The sequence below is a fragment of the Colletotrichum fioriniae genome (assembly GCF_027942845.1).
Source record: "Colletotrichum fioriniae strain IMI 355084 chromosome Unknown scaffold_1, whole genome shotgun sequence".
In the NCBI taxonomy this organism is placed as follows: domain Eukaryota; kingdom Fungi; phylum Ascomycota; class Sordariomycetes; order Glomerellales; family Glomerellaceae; genus Colletotrichum; species Colletotrichum fioriniae.
Genome location: NW_027076837.1, coordinates 1376042 through 1393396, shown reverse-complemented (window position 1 = coordinate 1393396; position 17355 = coordinate 1376042). Strand labels below are relative to the sequence as shown.

The 17355-nt window shown below is 52.0% G+C and overlaps 5 protein-coding genes across 5 annotated transcripts; 2 read left to right on the top strand and 3 right to left on the bottom strand.

The window, feature by feature from the left end:
• Window positions 1-834: 834 nt before the first annotated feature.
• Window positions 835-2027, top strand: N0V96_000373 (uncharacterized protein; the record flags this gene model as incomplete). The annotated part of the gene is made up of 2 exons (XM_053195509.2): window positions 835-1719; window positions 1872-2027. The coding sequence occupies 2 exons, from the start codon at window positions 835-837 to the stop codon at window positions 2025-2027; spliced, it is 1041 nt and encodes a 346-aa protein (XP_053047162.1).
• Window positions 2028-6387: 4360 nt separating this feature from the next.
• N0V96_000372 (uncharacterized protein) lies at window positions 6388-7703 on the top strand (the record flags this gene model as incomplete). Its single annotated transcript, XM_053195508.2, has 3 exons — window positions 6388-6567; window positions 6872-7245; window positions 7316-7703. The coding sequence occupies 3 exons, from the start codon at window positions 6388-6390 to the stop codon at window positions 7701-7703; spliced, it is 942 nt and encodes a 313-aa protein (XP_053047161.1).
• Window positions 7704-10494: 2791 nt separating this feature from the next.
• N0V96_000371 (uncharacterized protein) lies at window positions 10495-12712 on the bottom strand (the record flags this gene model as incomplete). Its single annotated transcript, XM_053195507.2, has 2 exons — window positions 10495-12273; window positions 12338-12712. The coding sequence occupies 2 exons, from the start codon at window positions 12710-12712 to the stop codon at window positions 10495-10497; spliced, it is 2154 nt and encodes a 717-aa protein (XP_053047160.2).
• Window positions 12713-13961: 1249 nt separating this feature from the next.
• N0V96_000370 (uncharacterized protein) lies at window positions 13962-14801 on the bottom strand (the record flags this gene model as incomplete). Its single annotated transcript, XM_053195506.1, has 1 exon — window positions 13962-14801. The coding sequence occupies one exon, from the start codon at window positions 14799-14801 to the stop codon at window positions 13962-13964; it is 840 nt and encodes a 279-aa protein (XP_053047159.1).
• Window positions 14802-15423: 622 nt separating this feature from the next.
• On the bottom strand, window positions 15424-16733 carry N0V96_000369 (uncharacterized protein; the record flags this gene model as incomplete). Its single annotated transcript, XM_065755919.1, has 2 exons — window positions 15424-16610; window positions 16730-16733. The coding sequence occupies 2 exons, from the start codon at window positions 16731-16733 to the stop codon at window positions 15424-15426; spliced, it is 1191 nt and encodes a 396-aa protein (XP_065615159.1).
• Window positions 16734-17355: the final 622 nt, after the last annotated feature.

The window sequence follows — 17355 nt, the reverse complement described above, 5'->3', positions numbered from 1 at the left end:
CACACACCCCCTCCCTCTTCCCCTTGAACCTTGAACCTTCCCACCTGCGACCCCTGGATAGCGTGAGCCCGTCTTCTTCTGAAGGAGGGGGAAGCTAGCCGTATCCCGTCGAACTTCGTCGACCTTTACGCCCCATTGGCACGCTGTGCCCGTCTTTTTCGGCTTCTCTCTGTCTCGCTGGAATGTCTGGCTGGAGTCTGGACCCCTGTGCTATGAAAATCTCAACCCGAGCATGGCATTGGGAACAGCCGACAGCATCGATGCCCCCAGAGATCCCCTGCCCGAGCCGCTGGGCCCGCATCTGCGCCTTCTTGGTATAAACGCCGGCGTCCCGTTCGGAGTCCTCACTTCTGCGCTGGACGCGCTTCAGATTCGCCCTGCCGTTGCATTGTTGGTGTGCGACCCAGACACTCACACGCCGCAAGTCAAGTCAAATCCTGTCAGCAGCAGCAGCAGACCCGTACGGATACTTCGTAATACCTACCTTACTCTCGGGAACTGAGTGTGAGACTGAGTGTTGGAAACCTACCCCTGCCCTGCCACCCTTTCCACTCTCCCACAGCTCGACCTGCAGAAACTGGAGAAGAGGGAGAGAGAGATAGCAACAGGCCCTCACCTGAGACCTGATCTGGAGCTGGAGCACAGGAACCGGCACATCAGAGACAGGAGGAAAACACATACGGATACCGGTACCTTACACAGAATTCCCGAGGAGTGAACAATCGAGACAACTGTTTGTTGCTGTCTCCTGTTTGGCCAAGCCCTCGCCCGATCTCGCTCACTCGCTCGCTCGCCCGCTCCGCCGAACCGAACCAGAGCATTGCTGCCGTTAAGATGAGCATTCAATACCGGCGTCTGGACCCTTCGAGGCGTGAGATCCGCCTGCTTGAGATCCAGTCCGCGCGCAGCCTCAGCGATCCAGTCGAGTGTCGCCTCGTCACAGTTCGCCTGACCGATGAGTTGTCCCGCGAGTACATCGCCCTCTCGTCACTCTATGGCGATGCGTCCGAGACCGAAAAGATCTTTGTGGGCGGCCATACTGTCACCATCACCGCCCATCTGGCCCAGGCACTGAAGCAGGTCCGCGCCGTCTTCTACCCGACTATCTCGCAGCGCTTCCAACGGACGCCGGCCAGGCGGCCTCACGGCGCCCCGCGATGGCTTAGGCAGCTGTTCGGTCTCAGTAGCTCACGTCAGAGTGACTTGGAGTCGAGGTGCCTGAGGGTGTGGTGCGACTTCCTCTGCGTCAACCAGCGCGACGACGTTGAAAAGTCCAAGCAGCACACGGACATGCGTAACATTTACCGCAACGCGGAGCTTGTCGTCGGGTGGCTGGGCGACAAGACGGACTACACCGATGAGGCCATGGCCGCTCTCGCGCGGATCGAGGACGCCATGCCGCCCCACTGGGGCGACCCCGGCGACCGCGAAAAGCACCCCGAAGACTACGCGCCAACTCACAAGTGGGCGGTCCCCATTTCACCTCTATGGGCTCCTGGTCCCAACGGCGAGATTCCGTTCATGATGCCGCACTGGGCCGGTGCCAACGACTTCATGGGCCGTTCCTACTTTCAACGTCGCTGGATCCTTGAAGAGCTCGCCATGGCGAGGTTCCCTACCTTTTTGATTGGAGACACCATTGTTCCGTGGAAGCAGGTACTCCGCTTGAACCGCATGATGGAGGAGTTCAAGTATCATCCGTCCGAGATCTTCCCCGCGGTAAGTAACTCACCGTACCATTCTTTTGGAATTTTGGCCTTCAGGCTAAGCCTCCGGCCGGCGCTGTAACGCTCGCCTCACCTACTTTGCCCCCCTTACGGCCGTAAACCTTTGCATGAAGAGATCTCGATCGACTGACCCGGTTTCTTTAGAACCTATCGGCCATGATAGCCGAGTTGCCTCTTGAGACAGCGCATAAGCTTCTCGATGAGTTTGCAAAGCGGGAGGCGCTAGAGGAGGCCCAGATCCTCAAGGAGACGGGAAGCAGCAGGGCGACCTCGTCCACGCGATCCACCGACACCAAGTAATTGGCGTGGCGTGCGTGCCATCGGTATTGGCGATGGTCGGGGTTCCGATCCAGATTTGAGTAGGATCCCGACGAGAGAGGCCAAGGTAGCAGGCGGGTATGGGATGGTCCAGTGCTTATCACTCACCTCAGTGACCTCACTTGTAGCAGGCAGGAGTTGTAGACCAGCCTGGAATGCTGCCAAGCCATGTCCGAAGGGAGGCTTATGGTTTGAGGGGTAATGGGAGGGGAATTCCACGGAAAGGAGGGCTTAGCGTTGTAACGAGGATACCCAAAAGTTCCTTCTAGCTTCATTTTAGTAGGATCTTTGAACTTGTTTCTTTTCTTTCTTCTGTTTTGCTTGTGGCCGTTTGTCTCTTTTCTTCCAGCAAACACATGCGCGCGCACGAGACGAAAAAAAACGTACGGTTCCGTCGTGATATAAATACCAAGAGCCTCCTTCCCACAAAGACTGTCCGGAATGCGCGGGTACGCTTGCCATGTGGTATTGAAGAATTTCGGACGAAACGGGACGAAACGGGGTCAAACTGGAGCGTTTTCCGAAGCTCCGGTATAACGCACACCCATCGCATCACATCACATCAAATCAACCCCTCCCCCCGCCCACTTCACGCCCAGGCTCCATGTCGTGCGACCCCGATGATTCGACTTTTTTTTGCAAAGTATGAAGATTGAATAGCGGGCCAGATCAAATGCGAGGAATGATTTGCGAACTTGTGAAGGTTTCCTGCTGGGTCTCCAATAGTGTGATGCAGGATCCTGTGCGATGATAACTGATACTCTGGGGGGCTTGAGTAGGGAGGGGGCTGTTTCCCTCTCTCTCGTCTTTGTTGGAGAATGAGAGGGGTTATTCTGCAGGCATCGCAGGCATCGCCAACCAAACAGAATGGTTTCTTTGGATAGGTATCTGTATGAAATCAATGGAATAAACTTTCGAGGACTCGAGAATGACAGGCAAGGTTTAGCAGCAAGAACTGGTCCTGCATGATTTGCGACCTGCTGACCAGCAGATTACGTACTGAGGGAATTTTGTTCGTTGCAGAAACGCCAAAAAAGCTCCTGCTGCTCCTTCTGGCCTACCTCACTGCATTGCTGCAGCGCGCGCAGGGCAGCGCATCATGCAGCTTTCCTGCGGCAATTCCGCTTAAGAAGCAAAGTGCAGCCGGGCAGGGTACGGTACACAGGACAGGGGGGGGGCCGGGGGCTTTTATATGCAGGTTTTCTCATTCCAACATTACGGAGTAATGTCCGTACTACCTGGAATGCTCCCAGTCAGCCAAACGGGCGAAACTTGCAAAGAAGACAACCAACCTCTCATTCTCTCGACGGCGAAATAACGTACCGCTTAACCGAGGGAACCGACAGTTTGGCACGCGCCACCACCTTTCTATTTCGTCCAGTAGTTCCGTGTCCAACCTGAAACTATATTCGCTTGCCATCCAGCTTGCACCAACGCACACAACCAAAACCAACAGCATGAACCCATCCCATGGCCTAGACATGCGTTTTTGTTGGCCATGTTTGAATTTTGCTCCCTTTGTAGGGGCCCATGTTGACGTGGTAATCACATACGATAATTCTTCACCGCCACTACTTGGCCTGCTCGTTGGACGGTTGGATATGTTTCTTTGGCGACGATCATGTACTTGTCTTCGAAGTCACCTTTTGTCTACAAAGTCACTTCGGTTGATATTCCGGAAAGTGCGGAATTATCAGAGTATTTGGTCCGAACATTTTGTTGTCAACTGATAACGATTGGTTCCCTCTTGGAGCCGAAATGTCCGGAGAGTCTCTCGTCCCCAGGATTTTCGCAATTGTTATCTCCTGTCTTTTTTTTTTTTCTCTCACTGAGTCGCTCTTTGAAGTAATTACGAGAAAGAAATGTTCAAAATGATTAATGTCAACAATTGAACGCCAACTGGCCCGATGAAAGATTCAGACTGATCTGCTTTGCGAATCGAATGACGAACGAAGGCCCGAGCCGCGAGCGATTTGGCAGAGTATCTTTAGTGTTGGCTATCAGATCACGCGAGATTTCTCGCGCCTATAAAAACTCACAACCAATACTTGAGTTGTGATGGTCCTGATCAACTACGAATAGGTTTCTCGTTCATACACATTTCTGCTCTAGCCAGCCACCCAAATGCTCGAGCTATTTATTATTAGCAATTGGCAGCGAGACACGACTCGACCATGCATGCAAGTTCTGACGAGTCGCAATTTTTACAAAAAGACGCAAAGAATAGGGGGGAACAATTACAAAAACTGTGTCGCATCGCGTAAAGAAGTGCGACAATTGAATTTCGAGGGGCAGATGTGTTAATGCAATTGAAATGAGTGTTACCAAGTGTTGAGGCTCTACGGATACGAAGTGCAAATGCAACTGTAGCGTCAAAAGCTCAAGCCGCGCCAGACATCTTACCACCAACAATAACCCCACAATTATGATTTTCCCCCGCGCCCTCAAGTGCGTGTGAGGTTGGATTTGGCACCTCTTGTTCGCTCGGAACATGACAAAGAGAAATTGGTGGCCGATCAACCAGAGTGGCAGAAGAAGCGAAGCAACGAGAGGGTTGCGATTTGCGAAGCGAACCGGTCAGATCACTGTTTAGTGGAGATCTTTCCCCAGTTTGAGGACTTTCGTGCAGCTCTTGGCTGGTGGCCGAAAAAGAAGGAAACATCCCATTCATCCCGTACCGTCCAATGCAAACCAACCGAACCGAACCCCACGGACGCGCGCACGCACGCACGCACGTACTGTCACGCACGTACATCCGTACGGTACGGCCTCGGCCGTGCCGCAACCCTGCATGGGAGTGTGGTTGTACAAAGTCTTATTTGTTTTTCCTTTTGAGGCTCTAACCTGCCTTTTCCTGCATCTCTCCGAAAAAAATGTCTCGTTTATTGAACGACATGTGGGCGAGCATATGCAAACCTGACTCACGGCACGAGGTAGCATCAGAGATCCTAATCTGCAGATGCAATGAATAAATGAACGGGCAGAAAAAAAACGGAAAAAAGAGAAGGAGAGATAAAAGAGGAATGTTCAGGCCGTTCTAGGCCTATATAATACAATAAGGCTCCATTTCCAGGGTTGAGCTGCTATCGTCACATCGTGATACCACCGCCACGGAAGCTCCAGAACGTCTGCTCCTACAGATCTCGGAAACTTCCACCTCAGAGCAACAAACGGTCAAGATGGTGAATAATCGCTGCGAGAGATGATCTTTATAGCTCGTCTTCAACATGAAGAAAGCAGGCCGCCTCGGACTTTCGGGTTAAAGGCGAGACTTTGCCAGATGCGAACAATACGATAGCAGCGCCACGTGGGCTTCGGCTCTCGATGTCGACCTTCGGCGAGATCAAAGTCGATGAATATTCGCATGTGCTTCCCCTTTGGGCAACCTCGCCGCGAAATACTTAGGCTCATCGCGGCATAAGGCTTCCCGCGTTCTTGCCTTTAGTGCCAACCTACACGAAAAGACCGGGGGAACGGCGTTTCGATCCCCAATCTCGGGCACGGGCTCGATCCAGTGGGCTTTTTTTTCTTATTTGTGATAATCCCAAACCAAGAGGAATTCTTTTGTCCTGGGTGAGCTGATCTTTGAAAACGGTGTCGCGGTCTCCCGTGAGCTAGACTAACGCCACCAAAAGCTTCCTATCACTCAGTTCCTCTGGAATGATGGAGGGGATGATCCAGCCGCCGTCCCAGCTCTAGGCTTCTAGGCCCTCCCGGAAGCGAGGGACACTTTGCCATTTGCGGCGGGAGATGGATGGAAGAAAAAAGCAATGACTGCTTGACCAAAGTCTTACGTCTGGATCCGATTTGTTGCCTGCTGCCTTTCTCACTCGTTCCCACCGATCGAAAAAAAGAGTGGCACGGATGGATATTTCTTTGCTTTTACCGTGCGCCTCAACAGACTGCATGCGTCCAAGGCGCAACCCTTCTTGCAGCCACCGTCCATCGTCGACCGCAGCCGCCAGCCCAGCTCCAGCCCACCACCCAGGAATGTACCGCTGTCTTGTGATTTTTCTTTCTCAGCCCAAATGCCAAGGAAAACGAATCGGACTGCCCACCGTGCTTTGAGACATTTTGGGGTCAAGATCCGGCTTTCCTCGATGAGAGTCTTTGATCTTTATAAGGGATGGCTAGTCCCCCCACGATCCCCTAACCCCCCGCGAGCCTTACACACCCTTCCACGTCCCACAACCCAAGGGAGACAGGACCCCTAGACCCGAGTCCTTGGAGAGAAAGAAAGAGAGAGAAGAAAACAGAGAAAAGGCCCTCTCACACACACCCGAAATCAGCTTCACGAAGCTCTTTTCGAGCGCGGATCGCGCGTTCCGTTTAAACGCCCAATATGGATCCTTTACCACACCTGTCGCCCGAGGAGTTGCAGGAGGATAAGTCGCCACTGGTCCTGGGTGTGATATCAATGTGCCTCTTCATATCGACGGGCATACTGATTCTGCGGCTCTGGACCCGCTTCCACATTGTAAAGAGAATTGGTATCGACGACTGGGCTGCCGCTTTCTCGTTGGTAAGTTCGAACCAAAGGTTGCAAGCCGTGGCAAAACCTTTGTGGTGTGTTGATGGAAAAGCTGACTGTGGTAGATATCGGTATTAGGCGTCGGTCTTTCACAGGCAGTGAGTGAGTTTTGGCCATTTCATCAGACTGTATTACCCGAGTTGAACACTCAGACTAATCAGCGATAAGTGACGCGGTATGGTCTCGGGAAACACCAACAAACGGTTTCACCGGATGAAATGATTGGATTCATGAAAGTAAGCAAACCTCGCCCGGAATCGAATCACGACCCCTCTGACGGATTCAATCACTCCAGTGCTTCTGGGTTTCTGTCCTCTTCTACAGCCTGGGTCACTTGTCGTTCAAGATGGCTTTCCTGCTACAGTACTACCGCGTACTGGTTACCCACTACATGAAGAAGTACTACATCGCTGCCATGATCTTCGTAGGGGCTTGGGGGCTTAGCGTTGTGATCATCTCCTTTATCTGGTGTATTCCTCTCGAGGGCTTTTGGGACCGCTCAGTCCCGGCAAAGTGTCTTCCTCAGCAGGTCCTCTTTTACCTCTTCGGGGCCTGCAGTATCGCGACAGATATTCTCATCTTCCTGCTGCCGCTACCAGCGCTGATCCAGCTCAAACTTCCGAGGACTCAAAAGCTGTACCTGCTTGGCATCTTCAGTCTTGGATTCCTGTAAGTGTTTAGCTCTTGGGATACTGTCATACTCGGGTCTGTTTGACTGATTCTTTTTCCCTTCCTCTAGCATCGTCGGCATTTCCGTCTTGCGACTCCAATTCTTAAAGATCGACCCAGACTTCACCTACTGGAACGTGGAGCCTGCTATGTGGTCCCTCGGCGAGCTCTCAGCGGCAATGGTATGCCTTTGCCTGCCTCCTCTCAAAGCCCTCGCAGCCCGCATGGGCCTGCTTGTCACCAGGACGGGGACTTCGAGGACTGTACCCTCGACGGTCGACCAACACACCCGCGGACCGGCGTCCAACGCGCCGCTCTCGCCCGTCCCCAGGGCGGTTGACACCTACCCGACGAATTCGCCCGGCAGCGAGAAGCCCGGCAGCTTTGGAAATTACGTGGTGGAGACGGAGCGCAGCGACGAAGAAGTGATTCGGCCCAGTCCTGCGCACATGGTATGAACATTGAATATGGAAGATTTGGGCATACGATTTTAATGAGGTAATGCATTCTGGAAGGCGCCATCAACAAATTGGAGTCTCCCTTCTGGGACTGTGTGGTTTTCAGGTTATCGGGTCACGGGTAGCATTGGGAGTTTGGGCACATTAGGATACCACCAGACTATAAAGTCACAACCGATATTGATAGTATTAATACCAAGAAATCACTCACTCAAGAAACCAGCTGATATCAGAGGCTCTGGCCTCGGATAGTTTGACATTAGCGAGACCGCTTGGAACTTGCTTACTTTTTAGCGGGATACTTCTGCCAGCATTTGTCACTGCGAAGTACTAATACCGCTCTACTACTATACTTACGTTGACGGGGCGACGAAGGATGACTTCCCGCACGTTACACAACATTAGTTTCACAACACCTGCGCTAAGGCTACTCACACAACGTAGTGTTGGAGATCTGCTTAGTTCGCGTCTGTTGCCGCCGCTAAGTGGGACATGGTGGTGAGCCTCAATCTTTAGATTCACTTACACATCAGCATCAGCGGCCGTAAGAAACTAGACAACAACTTTTTTTTACAAAAGTTACGACCAACACGACCCTTGGTGGAATACATCTCCACATTGGTCTCATCGGCAAAATTGTGCCGAAAGAAAGCTTCAGCTTACGTCGAAGCCTGATCCAAGCCTTTGCAGCTTTGCACCGTTTGCGGGTCCCAAGGGGAGCTCCACTGGCGAGCAAGGACATCCTGGATTCGAATAGATTCCTTCCCATTTGGGTAATTATATAATGTCAATGAAATCGCTCAAGTCCGGTGGTGCGCCCATTTGAAAGTCGTGGCAATTCACGCGTCATGGTGCTTGTCTCGTCGACGATTCATTGTACAGAAGGCCTTGAGGATAAGGCGAAGTTTGCCAGTTCAAAACTTGTTTTAGGAAAGATAAGAAGCTGTGATAAGACGAAGTAAGTTTGATACGTATTTATGAGTGTTGGCTACCTTAATCTCCATACAGGCGCGGAAGGAAGGTAAGTATACGTCTGGTGGCTTACAAATTACAACTTGCAACTCCAGAGAGGAAAACCGAGGCCAAGACCCAATTCAGGGGCACTTCTCTCCACTAACGTAAAATTCTAATGGCTCAGCCCGATCTCGTACACGGTAAGAAGGAAAATAATGATACCAAATTAGGGTGGCAGTCATGAATCTCAGATATAGTCTCAATTACCGATAGAGCAGGGAGTTTGACTCGTCTTCATGTTCCAGAACACAAAAGGATCCTCACTCAAAGCAACCTCCAGCAGATTTCGGAGTTTTCAATCTATGACTTTTCTAACTTTCGGCTAAATTGATGTGAGGGGAAAGAAACCCCACGCTTTGGGATAACAAAATTCGCTGCTCCATATTCTGAACTGACGTTTTCGCTTCAAAGAATTGTTGCTCTAACTGAATCTACAGATCTTGAACACTCTTGAAACTTCCAGACTCTTTCTCTTCTCAACCGACTGGTTTGATTAAGTCGGTGTGCTGGATCTACTTTCCTCAAACGCCGAGTCTGAATCATTACAGTGACAGCTCAGCACACAATCTGTCCCAAAGTTGCTTAACATATCGTCCCACTCCTGTATAGTCTGATACACATGCCTCAGTAGCTTTCGCAGGTAAAGACCGTGGTGACCTCTCGTAGCGGAATGGTGAAAGGAGCATCCGGCCATGTAATCGAAGCATCCACGACACGTAAACAAGATCAAATATCCATGAGTCATCTCATGGATCAGGAGCTCAACGATTTGCGCAATCGTCCACGTTCCTGCAGAGTCAATGTCAATGTCCACGCTGGGAAGCGAGCCAACCTGCTCCTTGACCACTTCCACGTGCGAAGCGCTGCCTTGTTTTTGGCAGACCTCGTTGTTCTCATGAATACACACTTTGAGGTGCGACTGCACAATGCCTGTTCGTCGTCGACGCGCCGTAAGCCATCCTCTGAAAAAGTAATGGTCGAGCAGAGACGCCACCCTAATAATGTGAGCATAGTGACTTGGGTCTCGATTGTCGTAGAGTTCATGGAATCCTTCGATTAGTGCATGCTTCAATTCATCGTGATGTTCTAAGTTGGTGTAGGGGCCCAGAGCTTGCCCGTTTTCGATTGTGCTAGCGACTAGGTCTGGAAGGCGATATGTGCCGTATTGACCTGGTGGCTCAGGTCCAAGTCCATGCCAGTGGAGAGCGCAGGAACATAGTTCAGAAGGATTCGGAATACGCGGTCGTTGTGCCTCCATGGTGGCAATGTCTTGGCAGTTTTGTACTCTAGTCTCTGGCGGCGTCGAAGTAGACCACTCACGAGCAGGACAGAGGCCACAGTCGACGCAATATAAGCCCAATCGCCTTGAAGCCTAATCACATTGAGTTGCGAACGCGGTATATGTACAGTGCTTGATTGGTGACCGTGCCTAGAAACTAGAAACAAAGCGCCTCTTTGTCAAGGTCTTGAGGTATATGCCGTATCAAACTTTATGTACTCAACAGACAAAGAACGAACAATACGCTTCAGCCATCTACTTGGTTTCTCAGATTTGACGGTTCATTGTCTTTGTATCTTTGCTTTCTATCGGACCTTTCGATTTGACACTTCCATGCTCTAGACACCTCACCATTGGACCATTGCTTTCGAGTCACCTGACACTTCGCTAGATCACACCAGCAATCAGGAGCAGACGCTTTTGCAAATAAATGTTATACATATTCTCAAAATTTTCTTGAAAACCGGAATTTCCACTCTCACAACCCATCACACCCTCTCAATGTTTCTGCTTCATTCTTACCACTTCCTCCTGTGACCCAACGCCTACAAGGGCAGTGCCCTCAAGCGCCATTTGAGTATAGCCATATCTTAACCTTCGATTTTTCAACATCCTAGCGAGGTCAATGCCGTCCATTCTTCCAGCGGTAGGAGAAATATCCATATATTTGGAATCCCGCACGACAGTCGACGCGTATCCCAGAATCTCCGGCCCGTGAACAAAGTGCGTGACAATAGCACTTGCCAGACCTCCCAGGAGAAGCACAATACAAGACAGAATATAGAGGCCCATCCATAGACCAGGGACGTAGAAAACTTCCACCAAGGTCTCGACGTCGACACCAACAGTGGCATTGGGCTCAAAGGTGGCATTGGCGTCTACGCTTCCACTGGGGGCGTTCGAGAAAGCCTGGCTGAGGAAAACGTATGAATTGACCAGCTGCGCAAGCCGGTACCCAAAGTCCTTTGGATCGATGCTCGCCAGCTCTGGTGGTGTGTTTGCACCAGTCATGGTGATCGAGGATGGATTCTCGAGGTAGTTCAAGGAGATATCCGACGTGTAGCTTGAGCCAAAGTGGTTTGTTGCTTGAGGCAGCTTCCGCGAGACGTAGCGGAATACGCGTGTAAAGGACAACTGGGAGATGTTCTCATCGGCGTGGGTCTTCTGAGAAGGGCGCTGGGCCACAACACTACAACTCTGTCGAGCGGTGGAAGTAGAAGAGTCTCGCGAGCAATGCACTCTTGACTCCACATATTTCTGCGTGACGCCGCAGCGAGACGTCGTGTAATCCGGTGGTCCGCGGGAACTAGTCTGCTCCCTCGCTTGGAAGAGTAACGTCGTTCGGTTTGCCACCACCCCCTGCTCATTTGTAAATACGTTGGGACGGTTAGAGTCCTCGACCCTGAGCCCGCGCTTGGTGTACCAGTCGTAATCATTCCACTGCGCATCTACAAAGTTGTCAAGCGCGAGGTTCCATCCTGACACGCCGTCTGACGACGTTGTCTGGTTGAGGTTCCAACCCTGCCAGGTCCCGTTGGCGACGGTTCTGCAGCGGTCAGACATGCAGAGCGAGGTTTCGTTAAACATGACGGCCGTGGCGAACGAAGGGCCGGATTGGGTATCGTACGAAAATGCTGAGACGCTGATATTGTCGCATGCAAAGTGCATGTAGCTCGATTCCAGCGAAATAGTTGTGTTTCCCTCAGCGACGTGCGTGATAGGAACGCCGACGAGAGATGAGAACTCTATCTGCCCTTTATCTGCTGGAACGTCTTGCCATTCTGTCGTCTCAAAATTACCGTACGACGATAGCGCCGGAATCTTGACGTTTCCCCAGACATCCATCGAATCGCTCTTTACGGCGTCGGGACTAAGAATCAGAGCATTGTACATGGCATTGACAATGGACATGCGATTGATGTTATACGCGTAGCTCGTCGGCGAAGCATCTGACCAGGACGCGAAGAGGGACCGGGCGTCAGTGTCGAAGTAGACGACACTTGAAGGTGCAACCACGTTTCGAAGCCGGGTTTCGAGCATACGCAGGACGGATTGACCCCCCAGAGGCGAGAAGATCCATATCAGAATGAGTGATAGCGTCAGGAGATTGATGGCCCGAAGCTGGATGTGGACCAAAAGCGTGCCGCCGACGGTCCGGCTTCCCATCAGTTGCTCCAACGCTTCCATGGTGGCGCCCCTTTCTAGTTTCCAGCGGGCAATTTGGGACATGAGACGGCCTATGATAGCCGCGAAGATTATGGGGAAGAGGGTGGCAAGCTGGAACAGTCCATGTCAGTATTATGCTGTGAAGCGGGATACTCGAGAGTTGAAGAATACGTACAATGGTGACTGCATTTCGATATCGTCCAGCAGAAGTCTCGTCGGTCTCCTGCCCATTGATGCTCAACACCAAGAAGGCAAATATAAGAAACCCAACCGGGAGTATGACAGCACAGATCTCAGCCAGGATCACGAACGGCGTCCAGCTGACCTTCGGGAAATCGTGTGCGGCATCACCGCCCTTGCCGCTGTCGCTCCGGGCTGTCGCTGAGTTGCCGTCATCCAGGTTCTGCAATGGTTCGTAGACCGAATTGCCGCGACTCGTCGTTTCTCGAATAACAGGTTCTTTGGGCGTCTTCCTTATCGTACCTGTGCCTTCAAAGTCCGGATTCGCGATCAAAGGACGTTGTTCACGCGGTGCGTCTGGTGACTCCATCTTGACCAATCGAATATCAACTCTTGCATTTGTAGAAGACGCATTTGCACAGCAAAATGTGGTGCCAAAGGTCGCACAGATATGAACTTTGTAAACTGTACCATTTGCTTTTTCGGAGTGAGACTCCACTGAATAGGCAACAGAATAAAAATGTTGGTGAGGACCTTGGAGGTGTAAGACGGAGGAGATCATGCATGAGACATCGCGCTAGCATCATAAACCCCTGGCTAAGATTGCCAAAGACGGACGTCTTGGCACTCGGCTGAAAAATGACCACCCTGTCCGTGGTTCCATCGGCTAACTGAACTATGCTTGAATTGGCGACTTGCAACGGATATGCTGACAGGTGATTTTGAAGATGCAGGTTGAGAAAGACGACAAGTCCTGCGACAGTAATGGTCTCTGAGCTAAGGTGGGTAGGCAGGAAAATGACGAACAAGCGACTGCGGCTTAGATCCACGATCTCATCAGATGGGCTCTGTCAACATATTCAGAAACGAATGGGAAAGAAGCCATGAGTCAATTACCTCTACGGACTCCTCCGGATCGCCTAAAATAAAGATGTTTCGTTTGCGAAGGGCTGGTACCTGAAGCCTCCTGCCAATCCCAATTCGCCAAGACACTTGCACGCATACATCAACCCATTGATTTGCAAAGTGTGGAAATTGAGTAAGCGCTTGTTTCCCGTGGATTTCGGGATGGCTGCTAAGTCTTTTGAGCGATAGGAAGAGGGTTGGTCATGCAAAGATTATCGACTAAGTAGTAACTAGAAGTAGCAATTACAAGCCAAGCGGCTAGACTAGTTTCCATACCCGGCGGAACAACGCCACTCAAGCTTGTCAAGTAAGTTTTATCTTCGGCTATTCGTCGCTTATGATAACCTAACCAGTTAGCTACGGGGTTGAGATGCTTCTTGAAAGGACGCAAGGGTTGATTGAATGGAAGCTGAAGCTTACGGCAGTATCCATTCAGATGGTTTGTTGAGTAAAGACTAATTGCCGAGTCTGATGTCGATGTCTGCTACGATATTGTATTTCTTGTTTGCAAGTAAGGTTGACCAACAATTCCCCTCTGTACGACCTTGTAGAAAAGCCGGCAAAATCCCCAGCAAGACGCCCGACTATCAAAAGTTATATAGTAAGTAATGCAAAGCCACTCCATGCCAGCGAACAAGTTTCATAGCGATTGCTCCCTCTGGTAGTTCCAATTCCCAACGCCAAGAACAAAAAGAACGTTGACACCTCATGCCTCACATAGGCTTCGCAGCGAGCCACCAAACACGCTGCCCCTTGCTCCTCGACGAGATCCTATCCCCCCTCTTCCACAACTCCAGCCCAAAGTCCTCGTACGGGTGAATTGACTCATCCGTCAACCCGAAATCACGTAGTTCTGGCGCCCATCTCTGAATCTGCCCCAACACAGCCTTGAGCAGCGCAACAAACGCAAGCCCATGACCCCCGCCATCAGAGTCGCGGTGCATGATATCAAAGTCCACATCGCACTTCTCTCTTCGACACGACAACAGCAAAAGGTAGGCGTGCACCATTTCGTGGACAGCAACCTGCACAATCTCTCTGAGGGGCAGCGGCTTGCCGGTACCGGTGGTGGTGGTGGTGCCGTCATCGCGGTGGCGGACCGTGCTTAGGCGGATGACGATGCTGGGGGCCCCGGGCCTACTAGTCCGCAGCGGCTGCGTCCAACCCACCCTACCCCGCGTTTGTCCGACTTCTAGAAGGACGGGGTGCGATACGTGGTTGATCTGGGGCGTCGGGAAGATCAAGCCCAGGAAGCAGAGATCGTCGATTGCTTTCATGATGGAAAAGATGGTGCTTGCCGAAGTAACTTTCGGACTTGTTTCGGTGCCCTTGTCGACTAATACGCGGGCGACGGTGTTCTTGAGTGACTTCTCGGAGGCGGACCATGGGATCGGCCCTAGCATGGATTCGGATAGAGTGATTGCGACGTCGTTGATGTTATAAGACCGTGGTTGCGGTAACTGGTCATCCTTGTGCGGTTTCCGCGAGTGATGTTGGCACTGTTGCGGTAGAAACCTCGCCCGCTTCGATTCCGCCATGTCGGGTTGTAGCATAGTCGGCGGATGGGCAATCTTCCTTTCTCTCTTGTCGATTCAAAGAAATGTTTCTCAGCAACCTGTCGTGTCGCTGTCATGTTCGTTTTGTAAGCACTTACTCGCCATCTCGTCGGGACGGCGCTTGGATGCGTCTGTTTGGTACAACGGTCAACCGTCGCGGTCCATGCACGAGTCCCCTCACCTCAGAGCGTTTACCAAGAGAGGCGCATGGTTTCAAACCGGGGGCTCGGTCAGCCAGTTTTCTCATCGTCGGCGGTGTCGCAGAGTGAAAAGGGAGTTTAGACTGCCTCATAGCGGTGGTGGAAGCCGTGCTGCCGTGGGCAGCAGTCAGCGCGACTGGGCCGGAGCGAACGCATGACAGTGTGACAGCTTGGTAAAGTTGCCATGCTAAGCAAGGCTTTGGAATAACAGATCTAGATGAAGAGGGTTATAGAAGGATGGATTACAATGTGTTATGATAGTCCTTCCGCCGACCCATGATAATGCACCTGTAGGAACCCGACGTGGGTAGAAACACCCTCCCCAAGATTGTATAGTAAAACACCGTCGCCATGCTTAATATGATTCGCCACCCAATGAGACCGTCTCGCCGTAAGATCCAGACAAAGAGAATAACGTGCTATACACATGTGGGAGACGCGTTTCGGCATCCCCTAACGTATGACGGGATGGCCTGCTGTGGAGTGTTGTCGTAACTCAAGACGACAATTCCCCCTCGGTCATCAGTACGGGCCCATTGCCCGTCGTATGAGTCATAATAGTTTCGTTCGTGGGCAGATGACTGCCTGCTGGAAACGTAGTTGCCAGGGAAGAAGAGCCGGCCACGTGTCTCGCGGATCTCACCTTCCTCAAGTGGCTCCACTTCGTCGTAGTCTTCCTCAGTCGTCGTTATGGTCGTAGATGTGGGACTGCTCTCCCTGCTGACTGGAAAGTACTCGCGGTGGTCATTGATGTGATACTCCCATCGTTCCTGAGATCTGTATCGGGACCTCTCATAAGTCTGGTTGTCGTGGTATGCGTGGTGACGGGGGTTGAGGTGCTCTTGAAAGGCGGGGAAGTTGTGTCTGCAGGGTCTGCCCATACGGTGCACATCGCCTTCAGGAACATGGTCTTCGTCCTCCCGGAAGTGGTCCAAATCCGCCTCCATGTTCCGTAGGTGCAAATTGTCCGGCCCAGCCCAAAGATCAATGAGCTCCGCAATCCGTCGAAAGCCAGCGGTATGTCCGCCACACTGACGAGCCTTGACGCCGCATTTGATAAAAAGGTAGCTGTGAATGAGCTCATGTAAGAAGGTAGAGATGAGAAGTCGTCGATTGTACTGCTTGTCCTTCAAGATTGGGTTCGACAAGACAATGAGAGTCTCGAAGCCTCCCATTTTAGAGCGCCGAAGGGCTGTAGTGCCGATGATGTGGTCCTTGTACTGGGCGCTAGATGCATGGGACCAATCCCAAGTGACGCGCTGCGATAGACTGTTGTGAAAGAAGATCTCGTTTGCGGCGGAGAAAATGCTCTCCAGCGCATCATTGTCGATGGAGAACTCGGCATGCCGAGATCGTGGTCGGATGAGTGATCTCAGAATTCGTTCATGCTGAGAATCCTTGGTACGACGCCGGCCAAGTTGCAACCGATTTTCGACCAGCCTAGCCGCGACGTCGTCGTCGAGTAGCCTCAGATCGTCCTCGCTGGCGGCGCTGTAAATGTCTGTATCGGACGAGATGGACAAGCCAGAGGCGGTGCGCTCCATTTGCGATGAGGTGACATCGGCTTCGGCCGGCTCGGGCGTTGGCGATGTTTGTTCTCGAATCACTAAAAAGGACAGGTTCTGAACGGGAATCGATCCCCGCGGAGGACAAACAGGATCCGAGTCGGAGGTGAAATGTGATACACGGGCCCTTTTCTGGAAGGGCATGTCGTCGTGTGCGTACTCATGGTTGCCGTCGTAGGTGTCGCGCTCATCAGCGTGACCAATCCTCCTTTTGCCACCTACGACGTAGAGATCGGAATTGAGGGCGTGGTGGCCCTCACCTTGAGAAAGTGGCCTTGCCTCCCCGCCGACCACCCAAAACGCCATTGAACATTCTTGAGATATTGCAAAATGGAAGGAAAGGGCGAAGTTGGTGGGAAAGGGCGAACTTCGGGAGGTCGGAGGTGTGATGAAGTGTGGCAGGCCGGGGGGGGTGCTCAAGGTGAAATACGGGCGACGACTGTTGGTATGGGTGTCATGTGCGCCGGAACCGCATTAAAGAGGCCGGTGGAGAAGGATGCCCGGCGCCGGCGGCTGGAGGTTGCGTACGGCAACTAACGAGGAATGGATAGCTCGGGAGGACCATGTAAAAGAAACGAAACAAAGGTTCAGTTTCGAGGTACGACGAAGTGAGGCGAGGGACAGGCACAGCAGGACGATTTCTGAGAGCCAGTCTGTTCTGCTGGACAGACATAGCTGCATGGAGAGACCCAGCTCAGGGCAGGACAGCGTTGCATGGCCCGTCTAGGCCCCCCTTGGCTTGCTCATCTGCAGAATCCCAACCAGCGGGACGAGGGCGACTCGAAG